General features: G+C 34.7%; 1 protein-coding gene across 6 annotated transcripts in view; it reads right to left on the bottom strand.

Moving 5' to 3' along the window:
* The window catches only part of tspan11 (tetraspanin 11), a 364,316-nt gene that overhangs the window by 223,552 nt on the left and 115,511 nt on the right, over nt 1-25,253 (bottom strand). For all 6 annotated transcript variants that reach the window (XM_039760769.1, XM_039760772.1, XM_039760774.1 and 3 more), the window contains exon 3: nt 19,192-19,383. In XM_039760769.1, the coding sequence (XP_039616703.1) occupies nt 19,192-19,383 (192 nt within the window). The remainder of the gene's footprint in view (nt 1-19,191; nt 19,384-25,253) is intronic.

Raw genomic sequence — 25,253 nt, 5'->3', positions numbered from 1 at the left:
TCTATAAAGTTCATCAGCAGCAAGAAGCATGAAGTGCTCTAAAACTTCCTGGAAGACGGCTGCGTTGACCTTGGACCTCAGAAAACACAATGGACCAACACCAGCAGATGACATGGCACCCTAAACCATCACTGACTGTGGAAACTTTACACTGGACCTCAAAAAATGTGGATTCTGTGCCTCTCCTCTCTTCCTTCAGACTCTGGGACCTTGATTTCCAAAGGAAATGCAAAATTTACTTTCATCAGAGAACATAACTTTGGACCACTCAGCAGCAGTCCAGGCGAGACGCTTCTGACGCTGTTCAAGAGTGGCTTGACACAAGGAATGAGACAGCTGAAACCCATGTCTTGCATACATCTGTGCGTGGTGGTTCTTGAAGCACTGACTCCAGCTGCAGTCCACTCTTTGTGAATCTCCCCCACAGTTTTGAATGGGTTTTGTTTCACAATCCTCTCCAGGGTGCGGTTATCCCTATTGCTTGTATACTTTTTTCAACCACATCTTGTCCTTCCCTTCGCCTCTCTATTAATGTGCTTGGACACAGAGCTCTGTGAACAGCCAGCCTCTTTAGCAATGATCTTTTGTGTCTTGCTCTCCTTGTGCAAGGCGTCAATGGTCGTCTTTTGGACAACTGTCAAGTCAGCAGTCTTCCCCATGATTGTGTAGCCTACAGAACTAGACTGAGAGACCATTTAAAGGCTTTTGCAGGTGTTTTGAGTTAATTAGCTGATTAGAGTGTGGCACCAGGTGTCTTCAATATTGAATCTTTTCACAGTATTCTAATTTTCCGAGATACTGAATTTGGGACTTTCAATAGTTGTCAGTTATAATAATCAAAATTAAAAGAAATAAACTTTTGAAATACATCCGTCTTTGTGTAATGAATGAATCTAATATACAAGTTTCACTTTTTGAATGGAATTAGTGAAATAAATCAACTTTGTCATGATATTCTAATTTTATGACCGGCACCTGTAAGCTGTACATATGGCTGACTCTAGAGTGTGTCAATATGCACCTATCCTTAACCAAAACTGCATACAAATCTTTTTGACTAATATATAGAGACAGCTTATGACACATTTTTATGTTGCTTTAAAACAAATAATTAAATCCATTTCATGGAGATTTATGATTGATAATGATGATTACTTGCTGTTTTTCTAGGCAGGGTGACTCATATTAATGATTTATGGTTATTCATAGATAAACTTGTTTCTGTATCTGTCATTAAATCTCAAAATTTACAGTCAACTTTAACCTTGTCAGATGCATTATTATGAAAAACTGTCAAAGGAATGTGTGAGTCCCATCTGCAATTATCTGTCACAAGTGGAACTCAATAGTGTTCTCAGTTGCTGATTAAACCCAAGCTGCTAATGAAGGAGTCAGTTTGAGGACACTGCACTACATTCTGTGACTAAAATTAAATAAGGTTGCTTGTCAAATTATTTTACCAGGATTAATTCTTATCAAATAAAGTTAACATAAAAATATGCAGCAAAAGACACCTTACTCTTTTTAGGGAAGAAAAGGCTATAACAATACAACAGTAAGTTATAAAACCCTGACATGCAAAGAGACTTTCTTTTATAGTAACAACCACAATATACTTGAATTGGCCTTTGTTAGTTAATGCCCACTAAGTTATAGTACATGACATGAAATGAAATAGCTAAAGAAATATATATGGATCCAAAAGAAGTTGTGTATTAAGAAAGATATGTTACTATAAAAAAGCGTGAGCACATACAAATACTAAAAAATTAACAGAAGGCTGAGAACTTCTGTCTGAACAATGATAGCAAGTGAAGTTTGCTCTTAAATAATACCCTAATTATAAGTGAAGATAACTTATGTCTATTGTACATCTCACAAAAACAAAGATATATACTAAATGCAAAATTACACAAACAAAAGTGAGCTAACCTTGCAATCCTTCTCTTGCATTTTATCAGTTTAAACTAAGAAGAATACAATTAAATCCTGTACAGAAATAACAGAAAAAATACACACATTTAGTTTGGGTTGCACTTTAAATAACTTGAATCACATACTTAATTTGAGAATAACTTGGTTACTTTCCTACTCCGTAACTGTCCGATATGTAGTTTGAAATTGTGATGAACACTTTATTGTTGTGTTTTTTGAGTTGACTGGCTAAGCAACATTGTAATTTGCAGATTCATATTGCCTTTATGCTTCAATGTCAAAGAGAGATAAAACAGGTATTTGTATACCATAAACTAGATAACACAAAATGTTGTAGCAGAACAATTTTAAGGAGAAAATGGGACTTACAGAAGATACAGTTCTTGTTACGTGTGTTCACATATAAATGCAAAAAGCATCTACTGTAATAGCCATGTCTGTCTGTCCACATGAAACAGCTCAGCCCCATATGGAATAATTTTCTTGAAATATGGCATACTTATTCTTTAAAACGTTCAGTTTCTGTATTACATCTTGCCTGAAGAAGGTGCCTGAGTTGCCTCGAAAGCTTGCATATTGTAATCTTTTTAGTTAGCCAATAAAAGATGGCATTTTGCTTGGCTTTTCTCTTTATTCGTTAAAGAAATTTGTCAAACCAGTTCAATATTTGTTGAGATATCTCAAACAGATAGTACTCTACAAAGTTCCAAACTCCAAAATCTCCCATTAAAAAGCATTAGAAATGTGAGAGCTTGTCTATCTCAAATCAGAGAAACATTCTAAGCAACTTCACCTACTAATTAGTTTACTGTTTCAGTTTTACCTTGATAGCATTTACACCAACTTGTATATTTCATATATTTCCTTCTTTAACTCATTCACCACCTGCTTGGATCCCCAGTACAACAGCAGGGAAATGGCACGTGTGCGCAAGCAGCTCATACAGCAGCACCCTTCTCCTGCTGCTTAAGGAAATTTAACCATAAAAGTACCAAAAAAAGTCACTACACTGGAAATGAATGGAAGAGAAAGGCAATTATGTAAGCATATATAAGACTGAATTGAATTGTAAAGAATCAATACCTAAATGGTGTTTAACTTAATTCATCACAAGGTACAGCTCACCTAGTTAATATCAACATAGGACAGGTTTAGAACGGTGAGCTGCAGTTAATCTGCAGGTAGAAGGCTGGAGCCACTGAGCATGCAACAAAGGCCACGTTGTGGTACACATTTTCCATGATGCATGAAGAGGCCGTTTGTGCCGCAGACAGTAAGGACAGAGCAAGATTACAGCTTGAGGCCGTGCTGAAAGAGTTGCTTAGTGGTATAACATAAAATAGACTCAACTGGGGTTATAGCTTCAGACTAGAATTATCATTGTTAACATAGTTGTTACATTTGGCATTCCCATTAAGCAATGAATCAGCACTTAGTTATTTATAAAATTTTGATGAATGACTGGGTTTTAACTAATATTAATAGATACATGGGCAACTAATTTCAGTTGCTTTTCTCCTTTCATAGGGACATTTTGATTGTAACTTTATTCTAGTACAGTATTGGTCATTTTATATTAAGTTATTGTCTTTGGTAATTATTCAGTACTACATTACTGGGTATACTTTCAAAAATGTTATGTTTAAGTAAACTGAACAATAATAGTTAGTTCAAGATCCTTCACCACTAACACAATTTATGTAATTTTTACATTATTTGAATTGGAATTTGCTGTGCATGAAAACTACTGAGCCACCACAAGTCCTTTTAGGCTACACTATTAATTTCTGTATATTTCATTGAAATGGACTGTTAAAAACAGTGCATTTAATGAAGTCTACTAAAACATGTAATTATATTATTGCTGTTATTTTTGAATGTGATTCATTGTTCCAAAAATGTTTAATAAACAAAAATGTAACACTTGACTCTCTTAAAAATGTGAAATGCTCCAATTTTCATAAACTTAGTCCCGAACACACCTGAATGTTATGCCATGCGTATATTTTCAAACTTGTTTAACTTATGCTGTTATTAAACTGAGGACTGAATATCTCTTTACACTTTAATAAGAAATAAAGAAATACCATCTGTGCTGCTATGTTTAGGAAATTCCTGTAAATCCAGACACATCTTTCCAAAAAAAAAAAAAAAAAATCAAATAAAACTGATAAATCAACGACTTCTGCAAAATTTTTAGAGACTAAATTTTGCATCATGACTGTCTCATAACAATACGAAGTAAATTGCCTGTAATTTGAGAGTCACATTGCCTTGCCACCTGTGTAGTAAGGTGAAAGTAGAAGACTTTTTTTTACAATGAGTGTTAAATTTAGTTTGACTTTGTAAACACAAGGACCAACTAAAAATAACAACTCCTTTCCACTAAATAAAACAGAATGTAAAGATGCTGTTCAGAGTTTACAAACAATACTCATTTTATCCTTTAAAGCAAACAACTAGACAGCCCCATTTCGCAAAAATAAATCTTTGGTGTATATAAAAGAGAACCCTTTATGAGCTTTTTCATATTCTTTCTGCCTGTGTCACGCTTCCCAAAAAAAATTTTGGACACCCTGCCCATAATGCTTTTCCAAACTATCAACCTATATATGCCTCAGTCCCAATGTAAACTTGTTTCTTATGTTGTTAAGCACAGTGACTAATATGGCAGATGTCATGTCACATTGGTCCACAAAACAAATTGTTCTATAAAATCAGCATTTTGTTTCAGTTCTTATATCTCCATTTGATTACAAGCTGAGATAGTGTACTCTCTCTGGATCTTTTGCTGACTGCAGCAAATATCCTTGAAACAGTACTAACTATACAGGGCAGTAAATGAAAATCACCCTCTACTGTCTAATTTTTTTGTCTCTTTTGAAGATGGAGATATTTTAAATGTGAAATGATTTCCTGCTTTTATTTGCAACAATATCCTCTGATTTTTCACACAAAGCTAAAATTAAAGACCAACTTTTAGCTAAAACCAAAAGTTCAAAAGTATATCTTGCTAACATCAAAATCAGGATAAATGGATATATTTCTCAAGTTTCTACATCTACAGGTACACTACTAAAACAATTTTCTCACAGTGCACAATGAGTCATATTATCACCCTCACTCATACCAGATCTATTTAGAGTTATTCTGCACTGACTCAACATAAACAGTGGGGGATCAAAAAATTGTAGGCTATAACATAGATAATAATCCAAAAATAAGAGCAGCTTAGGAGACACAGATGTGGTAAAATACAATGGACAACATGGCAAAAGGACTGCAACTCTAGGCTTTGAATAAATTACTAAAGACTAATTTCATTTAAAGTATAAGCAACTTTCAAATAGGTTTATACTAAAACCTGCATTAAAACAACACAAATATACTCCCTGTTGTTCACCATAACCTATAACTAGATTTATGGCACATTCACATTTGGCATATTAAGAAGGTTAATCATAAACTGTCTCTCATTGGAAAAACTCTGAAAACATGCATTGACTGGCTGGTGATATTTTGATCTTGCATATGTTTAGGTAAATAGAGTAAACAGGAGTCATAGGTAAATGTTTTAATTTAATCATTGTTTGATTGAATTTTGTGATTATATTAGGCTTGTCAGTTTATTTCAGGGACTCTAATTTAATTTATATGTTTATGGAGATGTAAGATAACATTATGATTGTGCTGTCAGCATCACTATAAACTACCTGTTACATAGAATGCTACCTTAGAAAGACAAACAGTATAATTTAGTTAAAGACCTCAATCATCCTGTATGCTCCTTTTCTTACTCCTTCCATCCGGCAAATGGTACAGGGCCATTGACACTCAAACCAGTAGATTAAGGGACACTTTGTACCCACAGGTCATAAGGTTGCTGAATAGTCAATTATTGAAGCAAATACTGTATATGTATATGCTGCACACTATGCACACTTTTTATTATTTATTAATTTGTATTATATTTTTTATTAATGTCTCTCAGGAGACATGCAAGTGATATATAGTGTACTATGTACATGCGAAAATAAATTAGACTTGAAAAACTGATTGTACTGTTGCTTAGTGGACATTTTTTTTTCTTTTTACTTATGTGATACATTTATTCTTTTTAAAGAAGAAAAAGAAAGCCTGCAAATAAAGCTGAGCTGCTGTGTGTTTACTGAAACGTCAACACAATTTTCCAAGGGAGTGTTAAAACAGAAATTCCTATTACTGATCCCTTGACATTCGGAAATTGTGAAATCGGTCATTTTCTGTTTTCTACTATTACTGGCTTCTCTCTTATGTCATCAAGTTGCTATGGACAGATCTGGCAGTGATAACCCTGTTCAAAGCAACTTTAAGCACTTTCTGTCATGAGCTGGTGAATTTGCAGACGTCTTGCACTGTAAACTGACAGACAAGTAGGCTTCCTTAAACATTTTGGGCCTGCATTATTTACACAGAAATTCTCTGTGAGTCAAAGAAAGCATTATTGAATGGAAACCTTATTACCTCTTCTCATGTAAGGAAGACAACTTTTTGGGAATTTTTAAACAATTAACTACATAAATTACTACTACAGTATGTCTGTTGAATGCACTGATATCTGAAGCACACAGAAATACTGCCAGAAGAAAACGCAGTAGCAGAGTATCTTAAATTGCATGAGGAAATGCCACTTTCTATAAATCAAATAAATCCCATATAATCTGGCAAGCACCTGTGTCCCCAAATGAAAAAATCTCAGGAAGCTGAAAGTAGTGATTTAGTTACAAAACAAAGAAGCAACATTATGTTAGAAAATTTTATTCAGTACATTTTGAGTGAGTACCATACTGCTTGCTATGAATATATTCTATGCCCTATGCGTATTGTAACCTGTCCAGACTTTTGTTACAGAAATAATCCAGGGTGCACATATAGCAAAAGCAATTTGAATGTTTAGAATTTGACCCACGTGATACAGTTGAGAGAATACTGGTAAATAGAAACATAATCTTTCATTTGAGGCTATTTTACAATAGTGAGAATATGAGAACATCAAGCCTAGAACAGTCAATACACTTACCGGTATATTGTGCAACATTTAAAAAAATTTTTTTCCATAAAAACATATTTACTTATTCATTGAAGCATTTTGACTTTAACTCAATTAAGTCTAATTAGGGGCAATACCACTTTGTCACAGAACCCATATGCATTCACACTAAGCAAATTTAGACATACAAATTAATTTCACATGCACCTGTTTTGATTTTGGGTGAAGAAAATAGTAAATAAGAGGTCCTGGGTTATATCAGAAATTAAAGAAAAAAATAAAGCAGGTTTCAAAGATGAATTACTCCAAATGACAGTAGTTACAAAACAATAACATTATCATAAGATTTAAACCATAAGAACTAAATGCAGTTGTTACTATTTTTATTATGTAAACAATATAAATAATTGGTTATTCATTTTTTTGTACTGTATTACCCTTTAATAATAAATTGATAGTCTTATCTTATGCTAGCAAAAAGTATATACAAATTATAATTATTATTACTCTATAACAAAATGGAATAACAAAATTATATAATAACAAAATTTCTAAGGCACCAGAAATTATATTTATTTATATATGAGTACTAAGTAAAGTGCAGTTATGTACTTGGGGTTAATTTAGATCCTGTCCTATTGGCTTAAGAATGATATTTTTTGCTTACATTTTGCTACAGATTAGTTTGTACTTGATTACATGTATTGTATTGAATTTTTGTAACTGATTAACATGTATTCAGGACTTTTTAAAACTGGATTTTCATAAGCACGTCCATTAACATTCACATAAAGTACAACACACATGTCACATGAAACAGAAACAAAGGTAGTATTACATTTTTGATAATACTTAATCTCTTTTAGAGTGTTCCAAAACATTCCTGAGGTGCTGTATTAAAAAAAAAACCTTCCAAGAGCTACACCCAGTAAGCATTCTACCTACACATCTAAAATAGAGATAGATAGATAGATAGATAGATAGATAGATAGATAGATAGATAGATAGATAGATAGATAGATAGATAGAACCAAAGAACCATTATAACAAGCAAGAACCCCCTGTGACACCCCATGTTGTGGTAAGGATATCAGCAAACTACACAGTGGATGTCTTGTTGTTTGCGACTGACTGGGATCAGAATTGAGAGATGGCAGATATGGAGGCACAGACACAACAAATTGGTATTTCCAAAAAAACAATAGTGGATTTTATTTCCAGGTACACAAAAAAACAAAAATAAAGTACTAATGAAATTAGTGAAGATTATTTACAGTGACTCTGTCAGTCCCAAAACAAAAATAATCAAAGACAAAAAAATTGCATATACATACAAACTATAAATGTGTTCAGGAAGAAACTACACAAAACACAGTCCAATGAATACCAAAAATATATTTACAAGAAAAAAAAAACAGTGTACAGTACATACAAGAAAAAAAAAAGTGCACTGCAAACCCAAAATCTATACAAAAAACTCCACCAAAACTAAACTACAACTAGGAGATATATAGTTATACTTATATATAAAATTTTTTTACAAATAATGCACAAGCTGCTGTTTGGAGTACTGTAAGAAATTGCTATACCAACCACACTCTCCACCCAACTGAATTCAAAGACAACCTCTAGAGTCACAAAGTGCCTCTTACACCGGGGATCGAAACTTCCAGCCAATCCAGCAACACAACGCTATCTATCACCAATAGCAGCTGACGTGGTTATGTTCTGCATAGGTGTTATACTTTTACCCTGCAAGGCATGTATTAAATAGGCTAGTGGGCCTCACATGCATAAGCACACCTAAGTCATGCTTTCCTCAGACAAACTGATGCTTCCTCCAGAAAGGAGGTGACATTTCTTGTAACTTTCTCTTGGGATCACCCCGTCAAAACAAAAGCATGCATGCCTAACAAACTAAATGCTGCACACTTCTTGCTTTGTTTACAGCGGGGACGATGGAGATGCTCATTTTGATGGGCAGACACATGGCGTCCCCCAGGCCTCAGTTGGACACGCATCCAACCTGTTGCCAGTGCCACACCTCATGAACCTGACCACGTCAAAGTTAAAAATTCTTATGGAAGTGCAATCCTGCACTTTGCCAGTTTAAAACAGGTAAGTGCTTTAATTTTTTTTCTACGTATAAGTCATCTTTACATTATTCTTAGACCTTTTTTCCTTATAGTGATAATGCCTGACAGACAGATTACCACACCCCCCTATCTCTTCAAAACGTATAGGAAATTCTTGCTTGGCTAATGATAAAAAAAACTGTTGCCCTCTAATAACAGGCTTGTAGGTGAGAGTATGATAGATCAGATGAATTATACTGTGGTCTTTTCTACCCAACAGAGCAACTGATTTACATTTAAGACATCTTTAAAGCATAATATATACTGAAACTCTTGCTTCACCACGATGGTATGGTACAATCCTTGTAAAACTGTGGTACCACAAAAGCTAGCAGCTACTAAACACCCCAAATTATATACACTACACAAATAATGATAGTTTCAATTATACACAAGCATCTCATTATTTGTAATTTTGCCACTGAAAAATGGGAAATATTGTTTTTAACACAATAGCAGAAATAAAGAAATTTTAACTAAACAATCTACTTCCCTTTCCTCATTAAAAATGGGATTAGACAGGAATGTCCATTCTCTCCATTGCTATTTAATCTACCTCTTGGACTGATAACAAAGGTGATCCATTACTCTCAGTTCTGAACACCTATGTCTTGTCACAGTTTCTCTCATAGAATTTCCCTGTATATTGATGATGTTCTCCTTTACCTACATAATGTTTTTTCAGATATCCTTGTTATTTTAGACATATTTGAAGCTTTGAAGAATCTCCCTTTTGCAAAATGAACTGGACAAAATCTTTCCACATGCCAATTAATATCCTAGACCAATGAGCCTCCGCTAATCCCTGCTACTAATGGCTCCAGATAACTAGGTGGGAACATTTTTGCATCAATTTGTGCAATAACATCCTCTAATTATTGTCACATATTTAAAGTAAAGTAATGACACTTTAAAGTAATGTTTCTGTTCTTTTCTAGAACAACATACAGTTGACTTTTCCGTCTTGTATGACCATTATTAAGATAAATATAGCAACGTCCTTAACTTTATAAGGTCCATAAGCTCCATGGTTGTACTCCATATCCCTTCATATTATTGGTTGGAAGTTAGATGCCTGTTTTCCAAATGTTTAAGCAGTGTATGGTCTACTGATATTGTGTTTGTTTCAGGAATTGAAAGTATATAAACACATATGTATAGCAGAAAAGGCATGCTATAATACTAATTGTGGACAGCAGCTTTAAAGTTTTTTGAGGTTATTTTTAGATTTGTGTATGTCTTTAGAATTTGAACAGGGATCATTCTTCCACCACCATGATTTTTGAGGAAGTTGATAAAACAGTGCAGACAGTGATTTGTTCCATATACAACACTGATGATAATGGTAATAAGGTAGACCTGGATTAACCACTAAGTTAAACAAGCACATGCTTGGGGCACCAAGAGAAAGAGAGGATTCCAAAAATTAAAAAATAAATGTAGGTGAAAACTTTATGTATAAAGTTATAAGCAGGCAACAAAAAAGCATTATTTTTACATCTTTTGTTCCATGTATGATGAAATGCTGTATATTTTCAAGGTTCAAAAGCAGTGGAATGGAAGATGTTTTGTTTCATAGAAACACAGATTTAACATTGCTAATTCGAAATACTTAGGATTAGAAGTATTTTGGATTTTGGAATATTTGCATACATATAATGACAAAAAGGGAAATGTAGCAAAACCAGTTACATAATGAACTACACATATAATAATTCATATCATTGAACTGTTATTATAAAGTGCATTGACATGACAAATATATTAGACCATAAAGTGATGAATATGATGCATTGACTATTTTATGGTTAATGCTGTGTATCTGCTATAAAGAACTTTAATGTTTTTCATCAATTCATATTGGCTACTTGTTGTCACTTTTTCACACAACTGGCCGACTGATCAGGAATATCTCAGCCAACCTTCACTTCTTCATCCTGGGTGTTTTCATGTTGCTTCATGGGGGACAAAGCTCATCGCCTATGTTTCATTGTTTAGCAGTGTTTAATGCTTCCAACCATTCCCATGATCATTGATCGTGTACTGTTTTCTAGCAGCACACGATGCTATGCGGGATTCCATAACAGTGATCGTCAATCACATATCATTGCTTTGTAGAGCTCTAAACTTCACAGTGAACTCAGCCAACCCTCATCCTGCTCTGAAAAAATAAACCAATTTTGAACTACACATATGTTATTCACATTCATTTTTTGGTGAATGAATATTTTTACATTCAAATCCAAGTAAAGGTTTATAAAAGAGACCTCCAATGTGTAATTTTCAATTTGTGGCATCATTTGTCAGACTTTGGGGCAATTTAGATTTTGGAATTTTAGATTAAGGTTTCTCAACCTGTAATGATATTTCCTCATTAGAATATATATTTTTTTTAAATTATTCACCAATATCAATTTCCATAGAAGATGGATTTTGAAAATCAGTAGTTTGCCAAGTGTGCATGCTTTCTTTAGTGAGGTGTATTATAGGGATTGGTTTGATAGCCTCTGCTGATGCAGTATTCAGTCAATGGAGGTGTACATTTTCTTTGGCTTGTCTTTATATATATTTCCTTCATGTTCATAAAGATATTTTGAGAAGCAATATTAAAGACTAGTTAGGCTTGCTTGTTTTTGTTCAATGAAGAACCAAAGGAATTGGGAAGAATAGCTCTTTGAAAATTCTTGTTTTAGTCTATACTAAGGGTACCGATCTCCAATCCTGGAAGGGTTACGATGGCTGCAGATTTTCATTATATCCCTTTTCTTTATTTGTGACCGGTGCTTACTGCTAATTAACTACTTTTGCCTTAGTTTTAATTGACTTTTCATTTAAGAATAAGACCCCTTAATTGTTGAGATTTTTTTCTTGATTAGCAGCCAAACAATAAATTGAAGATACAAAATAAACCAACACACGACAGCTAACCTGTGTCCATCATACAATGTCTGAAAATAAAGCAAGGTGAAAGTCTCAGGAAAAAAAAATTTGACAGTGATCTTAGAAAAGCATAAATCAACAGTTATGGATATGTCTGATGTGTTAGAATGATAACACCAACATGGAATTAAATAACAGTTTTAGTTGACAAGAAATATCTTCTAATTAAGAAACTAGATGGAGTGGAATTGTTTGGAGTTTGAGGCCCTGACTTGTCTGTTGGGTCACCTAATATCTCACTTTTGTCTGACTGCCATTTATGGAAAAGGAGGCAATTCAGAAGACTGAGTCTTGAAAACCAATGCCAACGTCATTACAATGAAGTTAATTAACAGCAGAAACTGGTCACTAATTAAGAAAGTCGAAGAAAGGAAAACCTGCAGCCACTGTAGCTCTCCAAATTTGGAGATTGACGCCTCTGGTCTATACAGTACACATATTTTCAAAGATTTGGTTTATTTTAAATGGCATGTGGAATAAATGTTTATTTATTTCTAGTTTATTTATTTTATTATTTTGCACATTAAAGATATTTTGTAAATAGATTGACCTGAATAATTCCTTTAACAAATAACTTAAATCTCATTGGTTGAGGAAGGCATTTTACTTACCCTTACATTCTTACCCTTTCTTTCAGTTTACCCTCTTTGTCCAGGTTCTCAGGATAACTTTGCATTTGTATATAAAATTGTGTTATTTTTTCAGGGTTGTCTTGTATTATTTAAGTTTTTGCATTTGATTCAGGTTTATTGTCTGTTATTTTAATTCAAAGCTTTATGTTTCCTGTCGTTATGTGTATTTAGTGTTTTATACTGATATTATTTTGTAACCAGTGTTGTGTATTTCATCTTACTTTTTGCTTTTATCCTGTTGTGTGTGTATGTGTGTATGTATAATGTATTATTAGTATTATTACCTTAGATGATTAAAATGGTCATTATGAAATGGAATATCATAACAGAATTACCCACTGTTAATCTATGAAACTCAAGCACGTAAACTGGATTTGATCTGAAAAATATATGCACATAAATTATGCTGTGATATATACCATAGCTGTGGTGGTTTTTATTTAAATCTTGAAATAAATGTTTAGCCATACCACCCACACTATCCCCTATCATTTCAACCTATCCAGTTTCATTTAGCTCTTATTTCTTCGTCTTTTTTATTTTATTTACAAATTCGACCATTGTGAAAAACTTGTGGTATTTTTTCTTTGCTTTGCCTACTCATCCCTTTGCCTCCTTTTCTAGTTCTTTTGTGTTTTCTAAATGTCCAGTCTCTAATAACTATACTGTATTATGTCATTCAGCCTTTAAACCTCTCCCCTTAACTTCAGTTTGGCCGAGAGATCTCTCTCTTCTTACATGGGAGAACATATTCAATAAAGTAAAAACTCTATTCCCATAACTCTAATTATCAACAACCCCAATAAATTCTGCTAGTTGCTCCATATTTTAGGTTTATGTAGTTGATTGATGCTTACACCTCAGGAGGTGGGGTTCCAAAATGTCATGCACTCGTTTTCCTGTTTGTTATTAAGATGCCTTTCTCTTTTTCCTGTTCTCACTATCACTCTCACTTTCTTGCTCGATCTGTGCCAGAGGGCAGTAGCATAGCAAGCATGAAAGGAGTGTTATTTTATTTACAAATTCGACCATTGTGAAAAACTTGTGGTATTTTTTCTTTGCTTTGCCTACTCATCCCTTTGCCTCCTTTTCTAGTTCTTTTGTGTTTTCTAAATGTCCAGTCTCTAATAACTATACTGTATTATGTCATTTTATATTATGTTATGTCACTTGTGGATTCTGTAGGGTTCTATTTGTGCTTAGGTCTTTTAACCTTATTATAACTTGTTAAAAAGGTAATAAAGTAAAAAGAAATTGAAATGGTAGGTTGGAGTACATCCATCTTTAATTTACACATATGTGCACTCATCTCCCATTACAGGAAACACTAAGAAGTAAGTGACCTGTGTAAGACTGGGCTACACTTGCACATACAGTGCATCTGGAAAGTATTCACAGCGCATCACTTTTTCCACTTTTTGTTATGTTACAGCCTTATTCCAAAATGGATTAAATAATTTTTTTTTCTCAGAATTGTACACATAACAGCTCATAATGACAACGTCAAAAAAGTTTACTTGAGGTTTTTGCAAATTTATTAAAAATAAAAAAAACTGAGAAATCACATATACATAAGTATTTACAATCTTTGCTCAATACTTTGTCGATGCACCTTTGGCAGCAATTACAGCCTCAAGTCTTTTTGAATATGATGCCACAAGCTTGGCACACCTATCCTTGGCCAGTTTTGCCCATTCCTCTTTGCAGCACCTCTCAAGCTCCATCAGGTTGAATGGGAAGTGTCAGTGCACAGCCATTTTAAGATCTCTCCAGAGATGTTCAATCGGTTTCAAGTCTGGGCTCTGGCTGGGACACTCAAGGATATTCACAGAATTGTCCTGAAGCCACTCCTTTGATATCTTGGCTGTGTGCTTAGGGTCGTTGTCCTGCTGAAAGATGAACCATCGCCCCAGTCTGAGGTCAAGAGCACTCTGGAGCAGGTTTTCATCCAGGAGGTCTCTGTACATTGCTGCAGTCATCGTTCCCTTTATCCTGACTAGTCTCCCAGTTCCTGCCGCTGAAAAACATCTCCACAGCATGATGCTGCCACCACCATGCTTCACTGTAGGGATGGTATTGGCCTGGTGATGAGCGGTGCCTGGTTTCCTCCAAACATGACGCCTGGCATTCACACCAAAGAGTTCAATCTTTGTCTCATCAGACCAGAGAATTTTGTTTCTCATGGTCTGAGAGTCCTTCAGGTGCCTTTTGGCAAACTCCAGGCGGACTGCCATGTGCCTTTTACTAAGGAGTGGCTTCCGTCTGGCCACTCATACAGGCCTGATTGGTGAACTGCTGCAGAGATGGTTGTCCTTCTGGAAGATTCTCCTCTCTCCACAAAGGACCTCTGGAGCTCTGACAGAGCGACCATCGGGTTCTTGGTCACCTCCCTGACTAAGGCCCTTCTCCCCCGATCATTTAGTTTAGATGGCCGGCCAGCTCTAGGAAGAGTCCTGATGGTTTTGAACTTCCACTTACAGATGATGGAGGCCATTGTGCTCATTGGGACCTTCAAAGTAGCAGAAATTTTTCTGTAACCTTCCCCAGATTTGTGCCTTGATACAACCCTGTCTCAGAGGTCTACAGACAATTCCTTTGACCTTACTGTGAGACCTTATATAGACAGGTGTGTGCCTTTCCAAATCATGTCCCATCAACTGAATTTACCACAGGTGGACTCCAATTAAGCTGCAGAAACATCTCAAGGATGATCAGGGGAAAAAGGATGCGCCTGAATTCAATTTTGAGCTTCATGGCAAAGGCTGTGAATACTTATGTACATGTGATTTCTCAGTTTTTTTATTTTTAATAAATTTGCAAAAACCTCAAGTAAACTTTTTTTATGTTGTCATTATGGGGTGTTGTGTGTAGAATTCTGAGGAAAAAAATTAATTTAATCCATTTTGGAATAAGGCTATAGCATAACAAAATGTGGAAAAAGTGATGCACTGTGAATACTTTCTGGATGCACTGTATTTATTACTTCAAGGCTAATCCACATGGAGAAAGAATACACAGTCCCAAAATGTGAAATTTCTTTATTTATTATAGGAGCAAAACACACAAGCACATATAAGATGTAATTACTGTAAACAAAAGGTCAGAAACTATAAATAAGGGGAACCATTTGCAAAAATATAAGATACTAAACCAATAACATGCTAAAAATTAAGCAGCAAATTTAAATACAGAATTCTGTGTACATGTGTACATGTTCCTGATCCTTTGTACTAAACCTTCACCAATTTCATGGGATTTTAAAATTTCTAGTATTAACAGTTGCAGGCAGTGATTAAGCTAGATTTATCTTAATTTGGACACCTCTTGCTATAGAAGGAAAGTATTCACAAGCTATTTAAAACAGCATCTTCTAAATGGAACATGGGATGCATGGTCATAAGATTTTTCCAAATACTCAAAGTGTATATAGAAAGAAATGGACAACTCTCAAGATGCCTTATATATTTGTGCAAAGGCAAAACATTAGTCCACTGTCTTATACTCTGGATGACATCTACAATACTCAACTTAAAGATGAGGTCCAACTATTGGATGGAAGGTCTTCTCCAATACCCTGTCACAGGTGGTTGAGAAGTGCGATTTATCAGGAAATTGAACACACCAATGTTGAGTCTTATACAGGATTCCTCTGGAGTCTCCATCTCTGACCTTCGCCAAGATAACGGAGAAATTTTTCAATGTAAATATCTGTGAGTCATTCCAAGAACACCCTCTCTACTAATTTAGTTCTCCCAGGTACAGTATGTTCAGCTGGTTCTCAATCCATCTATGTCTGTTCATCACCAGATGTTGTTCACTTGACAGCTCAGCATCTCTTTAAACCTGAGTGTTCAGCCATATAGCCTCAGATCAAGTAAAATGACCACAGCATTGATCACTGACCTTGTTTTAAAGGTATTCTGCAATCAGGTAGAAGTATGAGCAACCTCGTCTTCCTACATACACTTAATTGTTATTAAGTGACTGCAAACAAAGAATTTTCAGGGATAAGATGAAAACTAGAAACAGACTACATACAGAATGAAGTATTTAGCAGTTGTGCTATAAACATAGAATCGGACACATTGTCATGCCATTTATTATTCCAGACCACACACACATAATAGTGCACCTGAAATGTCTATATTAGTTTAAGTGACTTCACCCATACAAACCATGCACTATTTATGCCTTTGTGATATGCATTATACATACCGTACTCATGTTTTTATTTCTTTCCTCTGTATTAGTTCTCTGTATTAGTTATACATACAAATATTCTTGAAACATTGTACAGAAGAACTGCACAGATGATCAGTATAATAAGTAATATAACCTTTCATATCAGACTCAGCCATTAAGATTATATGTTTGCAACTCAGACAGTGAAGCATGAAAGGAATGGATGAGGTCCAGCATGCTTTCTTTAGGGCAACATTCCAGAAAAACCATAAAGAAGTTTTAGGTAGCACTTCAGGCAGAAAATTTGATTTTTTCCTAATTTTAAATAGAATACAACATGCTTTCCCAACCATATAAGGATTTTTTGAACAGATACAATTTGTTACTATAAAGTATTATCCACCAGGTAATATATGGTTATAATGAATTATTATGTTTATTTTAATGTTATTGCATACATTAAAACTTTTGCTGAAGAAGGTTTTCTTTGCACATATTACTTCCAAAAATCTCCTAGCATCTAGGGGAAACTGTGACAATGGTACACATTCTTAAAATTCAATTCAGTTCATTTCAACTCAATTCAATTGGAGCTGTCTGCAGCCATTACAAAATCAATCCTTTAATTTTCCATTTTTTTTACCTGCATACACTCTACACAAATCATAAGGGAGGGTTATTGATGAGGAAGAGAAATAGGTGAGATTAGGTGGGAGAAAACTGGGGATTTTAGTATTTCTCAACTTTATTATATCCAGTTTGCCTCATATGTTATTTCATTAAGTCAGATTTAAAACAAAATCAGAAAAAAATGTGGAAATATATTGAAAAATAATAAACTGAACTGATATGTATTAAAGCTTTTATGCAACATAATGTACCACTAGAATTCATATTTGGAATTCAACAAAGGAATATCTAGCCATGTGAAAAGCAGCTGGGTCATGTAGGAAGGCAGTGATCCCAAATACAATAGCAAGTACACATCAGAATTTCTGAATGAAAACAAATGTAGATTTTTTTTTGTCTGGCCTTGTAGAATTTCATAACTATACTCCATTAAGATGTAGTCGCAAAGCCCAAAGAAGACAATCTGTCACTAAGTTAAAGCAATTTTTATGGAGTAGATGCCAGAACATCGACATATAACTATGAGAGCCTAGACAATAACTACAAGAAAACTGATTGCAAATATTGCACCTAAAGTGGAATAACATGGTATTCATTCCAAGGAAGTAATTATTTTTTCTACTTGAGGCCTAAAAAATTGCATAAATCACTGAAATTCATAAATGAAATAAAAACCATATTTGCATTATTTGTTCACTCAAGGTCCCACTGACCTAAATATTAGATTTTGGAGTACAGTATGGGACCATTCATTGTGAAAAAACTCAGTAAGGCAAAACAAAAACACACTGAGGCATATATTTTTAATGCAATTCATTTGATAGTCTAATAATAGCTTTTCTGTTGCTATAACCACAAAAACAACATAAATATTCTATAAAAAGTGAACTACTACACACACATAATTGAATTTTTATTTTGCTGTCGTAAGTTACTGTGTTCATAAGAATTACTTATGGATGCTTTTAAATCACTTCATTTTTTTGTCACAGTATAAGAAAACCCCCACATATGATATACTTTTCAATGCATCTTGATGTCCAATTATGCAACTTGTTAAGCTTTTTAGCCCTCTAGACCCCAAATACCCTCATTTGTGCAATGATTTACATCCTTATGACAAACAGTAAACCAATAGGTGTCTTCAGCAAACATGAATTGAAGGATCTGAAGATGAGCATGACACATCAAACATCTCCAGGGGTTTAGCCCTAATCGGATACGACAGGTCAAAGCTAGTGCTTTTTGAAAAACTTTGAGGAAATGGGGACCTGTAATATAGGCATGTGGAGTGTCATTTTATGTTATTTTGAGGTTGCTGATCACGAATATGATGATATTTTTGATATCTAAGAGCAACTCACAAAAGGTTAAAAATAACAAATTTCAAACATAAGCATGTGAGGTATCATTTTAGACTATTTCAAGATCAATTATTATAAATATGATGTCATTTTTGACTTTTGAACTTTAACTACATACCTTAATATTTCAACTATTCTAGGACAGCTTACGCTAATTCACTTTATTCCTTTTCTTTCAGTATTTGTTTCTGTGGCCTGACACATGAAAAACATTAATATACTACATGATAAGGCATTAAATTCACCATTAAGAAAAATATGAAGTACAAGAAATGTAGTAAATGTAGTTAACCACAGCATTAGCTTTGTAAACACTACACTATCAATTGAGTGAAAGTGCTTACCATAGAAAGACAGCTCCTCTGTTCTCGAATAACAGCACAGCAACCCAGAAAGCCAGTTACCATAACTAGACCACCGGCAAAGATGAGAATATAAGCAGAAACAGCAAATGTGCTGGATGCTAAGAGGCTCAGATAATCACTTTTATCAATTAGCGTCCATATACCAACAGCCATTACTGCAGCACCTCCAACCTGGAAAAAACAAAAACAGATAATGACATTTTGATTAAAAGAAGAAATGTCTGAATATATTTATCTCATAAAGAATGAGCGGTTTGGCAGTAGCCTAGACAGAGCAGCAACACTTTATACATGCACACACATACACACACACAAATAACCTAAATGCTAACAGTTTTATGGATGTTCTTATGGAATTTGATGAATAGCAAGTCATTGTTTCAACAACCTGAAATGTAGCAAACAGATGCAACCTCAAATGTAACATAAAACATTTAATAGCTTATTCACTGCCTCATACATATTTAGCTATTTGGTGTTACATGAAGACCCTGTTAAGCAAAAATGCACTAATGACAAAAAATACTTTATGGTTTGAATGTATTTACTTTTGGTTATATTATTATGATAAAAAGAACAATACTGTAAGTATTGTAGACTCACATAAATATATACAAAATAATATAAATAAAAATAACATTTACCAAAATGATACAATGAGGCAGAGGTGGGTAGAGTAGCCAAAAATTGTACTCAAGTACTTCAAAATAATATTACTCAAGTAGAAGTAAAAAATAGTCATCCAAAAAATTAATTTATAAGGAGTATATAAAGTACCAGATAAACAACAAAATAAACACTACAGCTTAGACAGACATTATGCATCTAGCCAGCAGGTGGCCTGACCGATGCATTTTACCACAATAACTGGTCACTAAAGCCCACTCCCAACTTCCACATTTATTGCATTGGCCACCTGTCCTTTCACCAGTTTGACATTTGTCCCCCTAACACCTGACATGAAATAATTTATCTAGTGACTGCAAGAACTTTCTGGGTTTAGCCCACAAACCACTTCAAGGATCGGGACCACTTTATATAATCTTTCAGTTATTCTCCTATCACTGCCTCTAGCAGCCCTAGACTGATAAAACTAAAAGGCCTCAGGCAACCTTGCAGGGGCTAACATAAAATAAATGGCAGGAGTCCATGTATATCAATGTGTTTTCCTGCAGCCACCTGCTGTTTTGGGGGACTTGTAGCCACACAAACAGTATCCCCCCACTGTCCATTATTAACTCATCCTTGAACAGTTTCGCCTAGAGATCCATCCATTACTTAATGCCCTAGCATTTTTACCAAGACATGTTAACATTGCCCTCTTGCCACAATTCTGGTCACCGTTCACTTTTCAAAACATATAAGGTAAATTCACATTATTCAACTGGTTTGCATGTTATTTAAATTATGTTATGTTGTAAACAGTATTTGCTATTAGATTGTATGGACAGAAGAAGTAACACAACTCTTTCCTACTACAATTAAGAAAGCAATCAAAAAAATCAGAAATGTTGTTTCTCTCCTGCTCACACTTAGTTGTCTAGTTCTGATTTTTTAGGCAATTCTCTTAAATATTTTTACTGATATTTTATTTCTGTACATTTTATATTCCCACAAAAAAGTACATTTTATTATGTTTATTATGTTATGTAAACTGACTGAGAACTGAAGAGTGTATGTTCATAGTTGTGTCTGTTGCTGCAACACTATGCACTGTCTCAAAGCAGATCCAGAAACAGAAGGGCTGATGGACAGCTGCATCATAAATCCTGATCAATTTTTGCTACAGAGCTATCATTAAGCATTCAAGGTTAACATTCAAGCAGTGACATTGTGAAATGCATTTCTATCGCTTATTTAGTGTACTGGCTTTGCCTTAAAATATCAACATCTAAAATATTGTATACACTAATTTAAACAACAGTTACATTCCAAGGTCAAATGAGCTACACGGTATATCAAATTGGTTTATAATGAATTAAACTGTCAGTCAAGACAAAGTTTTGAATTAAATTACTTCTATAATAAAAGTATATTAGTATTATACTTTTAAAGCAGGGACACCAAAGAATAATAATGTGTATCACTACCACTTCACAGACCCAGAATCCTGGGTTTAAATCCCGTGCCAGGACATTGTCCAAGTGGAGTCTTGACATTCCTGTTTTAGTGGGATTTTCTCCCACATCCATAAAAGCATGCAATTCCAAATGAGCTCAGTATGTGTATGTGTGTGTGCATGCATGCATGCGTGAGCAAGAGAGAAAGAAAGAGTGGGGAGGGGGTGTTGGTCCCTGCAATGGATTGGTAACCTGGCCAGTGCTGTTTTCTGTATTGTGCCCAGTGTTGGCACTGGGATAGGCTTAAGTGCCTGAAACAATTAAATCAATTAAGTGAGTTTTAGGATAAAATGAGATTACATAATGATAAACAATGTCTGCAATGGCAATAAAAGATAAGCTGATGAGGAGTTACTTATTGTGACAGGAAAATAACAAGACAACATGTAATGTGGTTCTCAACAGACACTATACAGCACCCTTATGCTGAGTCTTGAATGACATACTTTACATGCAAGGTCATGCATGGTCAGGCAACCAGACACTTAACTAGTAAGCTCTTAAAGAGCACCAACACACCATGCAAGTAGAAACATTAAAACTCAAAGATTCAAAAGAAGCAAACCAATAAAATAAAAGTTGATAGGAACAAAAGCAAAGAAAACACACACATACAGAAAATAATCCTGGGTCTCCTGCCATTGGGAAAAGCTTTATGTGGCCACTACAGGAAATATCCAGAGAGCATCTATATAATCATGAACCACCACAAGTTGTTATTCTTGATACAGACAGGTTGATGTTCCACTGTGAAGTCATAGATTCAGTATGCTATTCTGTTTATCAGGATAGCACAGACAGACAGCCCTGCAACCTTGCACTAAAGTCTCATTTTATCTTTTAACCTCAACCTCATTCTTTCCATCAGTGTCCACATTTCATGAACATGGGCAAAAACTGAATAAACAAAAACCTAAATTATGAACAGGGTTTAATCTCCAGCTTTTAATTTATCAGAACATTTTTTTATAACTAACTTTGCTTTCTGCAGTAAGAACTGTTTGATTGTTCTCTCATTATCCATGTATTTAAAAACAGCACCTGGTGTATGATCCATACTTCTTTTGAACCTGCTTAATTAAATTTCAGATTCATGAGTAGCAAGTAGGTAGTCCAGCCTCAGCCTCAGGTTGATTCCAGGATCCATCCCTAGACAGGCATTTAAGGTGAGTATCACACACATAGCCCACAATCACCAACCAAACTGTCATATGTTACTGTATGTCACACGTGCCATTGCCGGTCTTATTTGTCATGTTGATAGAAAATCATTGACCCTGAGAATATTTGTTAGAACTGGTAGGTGGCCTTACATAAATTACACAAAAGAGTCAGACAAAGATGTCCACAAAACACAAGAGAAAATGAGAATCTAGAGAAAGTAACAAGAATCTAGAATGCTTAAACACCAAAAATTAGGCTAGCTAAAAAAATGGTGACTTTTGGAAATACACAAGGAACATGCAGGTACAATACTACCACCATACCTCGCCCCCATCTTTATTTAACATGTTTCTCCTACTATGTGACTGAAGTGTGATTAAAGTAACCTATTAGTAACTGAAATGGTTAGGAGACAATTGGCAGGCAAAAGGAAGAATTAGAGGCAGAGCCCCAGCGCAGTCCTCACATTTGACCTATATTGTTTTCAAGAAAAAATATGATTCTGTCTAAACTTGAATTAAATTCTATGGTTGGTATCTAGAGTTAGTAACCTAGTTTCCGGCGCCACGCAAGTGGCAGCCATTCCAGTAGCTCCGTGTTTGACTTTATCTTTTTACCTTTTTTTCTCTATTTTTCTCTATTTCAATGATCACTTCTACCACTTTCTTTTATGTGAAATCACTTTCTGGACACTTTTTACTATTTTTGCTACTTTTATTTTGTGAATTTCCCTTTGGGATTAATAAAGTATCTATCTATCTATCTATCTATCTAGAGGCTGTTCCATTGTCATTTAAATTGTTTATTCACTGGTAATGATAGGTTGTGATGTATTTTATAATTAAGCAGTGATTTTAAATTGTTCAATATATCTTACTATTAGTCTCACCATAACTTAAACAGATAAATATAAATACACAGTTGCTAAATTGTTCTTTATATTTTTGCTGCAACACAAGCTACGTTTCTGAAACACTTACTAAGCAAAATATCATATTTTTTAACTAAAATGTAAAACTATTAAATCTCTCTGAATCAAACATGTAAATGAAAATGAGAGCCTAAACCTCATAAACTGAGCAATACTGACGTCCAATCCACAATAATACAAGAAAACTACTAAATGTTACTACGAGTAAATGTTCTTTTGTACAGCTGACTTCAGATGTTCTTTTAGTTTTAACCTTTCACATGATGTTTTGTTTCATCATCTTCTCCCCTTTTCCAACACTAGTTTTGTTCCTTTACTGAGTACTGGATTTCCATGTTTCTGGTTGATTCCATCCTCTTAAGCTAGATTTCATCTTTCTTTTTCTGTGTAAATTGTACTTTTTTTCTTATTTATCCCTATTCTTCTCCACAAACTGGCAGAGTCAACACTTAACATCACAGACCAAATTCTAATCTGGGAGCTCTGCTGGCACCTGTGACTTAATCCATTAGTGTACTGAACTGCATGGGATGGCACTTGATTTAAGGAAATGGAATCAGGACATAGAACAAGGTTGGAGAAAACAAGCCAAGGTCATAACCAGGAGTTAAAGAATCTAAACGTTAAATAATTATCATGGACAAGAAAGGGAGTGAGAAGATCAGAAACCAAAAGTCCATGCTTAAATGCCCTAGATTCGGTCAAAATAAAATATCTGGTTTTGAGTGTTAACATTATGGGTAAAAATTAAATCTAACGTGATTCGGACAGTGTGTCAGACTTCTTTTACTGTCTGGCAATAAAAATACTGCGGAGAAGGAAACATAAACTTTTAAAATGGAATGACCAGTTTTAATGTGTGAGCCAATGTTGTTAGAGTGTTAGAGTTTTCTCTGCCCCCTTGTGTGAAATATGTTAAGTGGAAAGGGAAAGGTATTTAAAATATGTCTGAGAACTCCAGATGTGGCAACAAATAGGTCAGATGAAAGGCTGCTGAATTCAGCCATTTTTAAATAGGGCTGTGAAATGCAGGGTGTATTCATGAATTGATCCCGAAACCTTAATTAATATTAGGAAAATAAAAACAGCAAAAACCCAGTGGGATTTATTAAAAGAAAGGTCAAACACAATAGGGACAACGTAAAGTACATGTACAACTTAAAAAGTAAAACAATAAAGAACCTATGAACCACATAAACTCGCTATGCAATACTCAACTGGAAAAGTAGCAGTTTGGTGAAGAGAGAGGGAGTGAGAAGGAACAGGGACACTGTTTAATTGCTTATATAAGGTATTTTTTAATAAACATTCTTTTTGTCTGTGTTTGGGGCTTGGGATTCCGCCTAGCCTTCACACCAGGTACACACTGGGAATTGTGTCTAGCATCTGAAAAGACAAATAAAAGTCATAGGACCATTAATGAAGGACTCCATCTAGTAGCCCAGGTATTCCTGCATTTCAGGTTAGGGCCATTATAGTCATAGCACTATGAACCCCAAACAACCTGCCCTGGAAGAACCCAGCCTTACTGTGATGATGATCCACACTCTCATCTTGTAATTAGACAGGTATAGAGACAGGCACATCTTTGTGCTAGTTGACACATAACTGACATGACAAGAACGGCCAACCAATCACATTGCTGGTCTGACACAAATGCAATCCCTGAATTGTACATGCAACCCACCGCAGCCATAATTTAAACCTTCGCTACAATATACATAACCCTAGGCAGCACTTACTGGCAAAGCCACAAGTACATACAGTGCTACATCCCTGACATGTCAAACATGGAAGAACAATCACGCTGCAGTTCTAACACAAAA

This window comes from Polypterus senegalus, chromosome 8, assembly GCF_016835505.1.
Source record: "Polypterus senegalus isolate Bchr_013 chromosome 8, ASM1683550v1, whole genome shotgun sequence".
In the NCBI taxonomy this organism is placed as follows: Eukaryota; Metazoa; Chordata; class Cladistia; order Polypteriformes; family Polypteridae; genus Polypterus; species Polypterus senegalus.
This window is presented reverse-complemented; position numbering and strand designations above follow the sequence as displayed.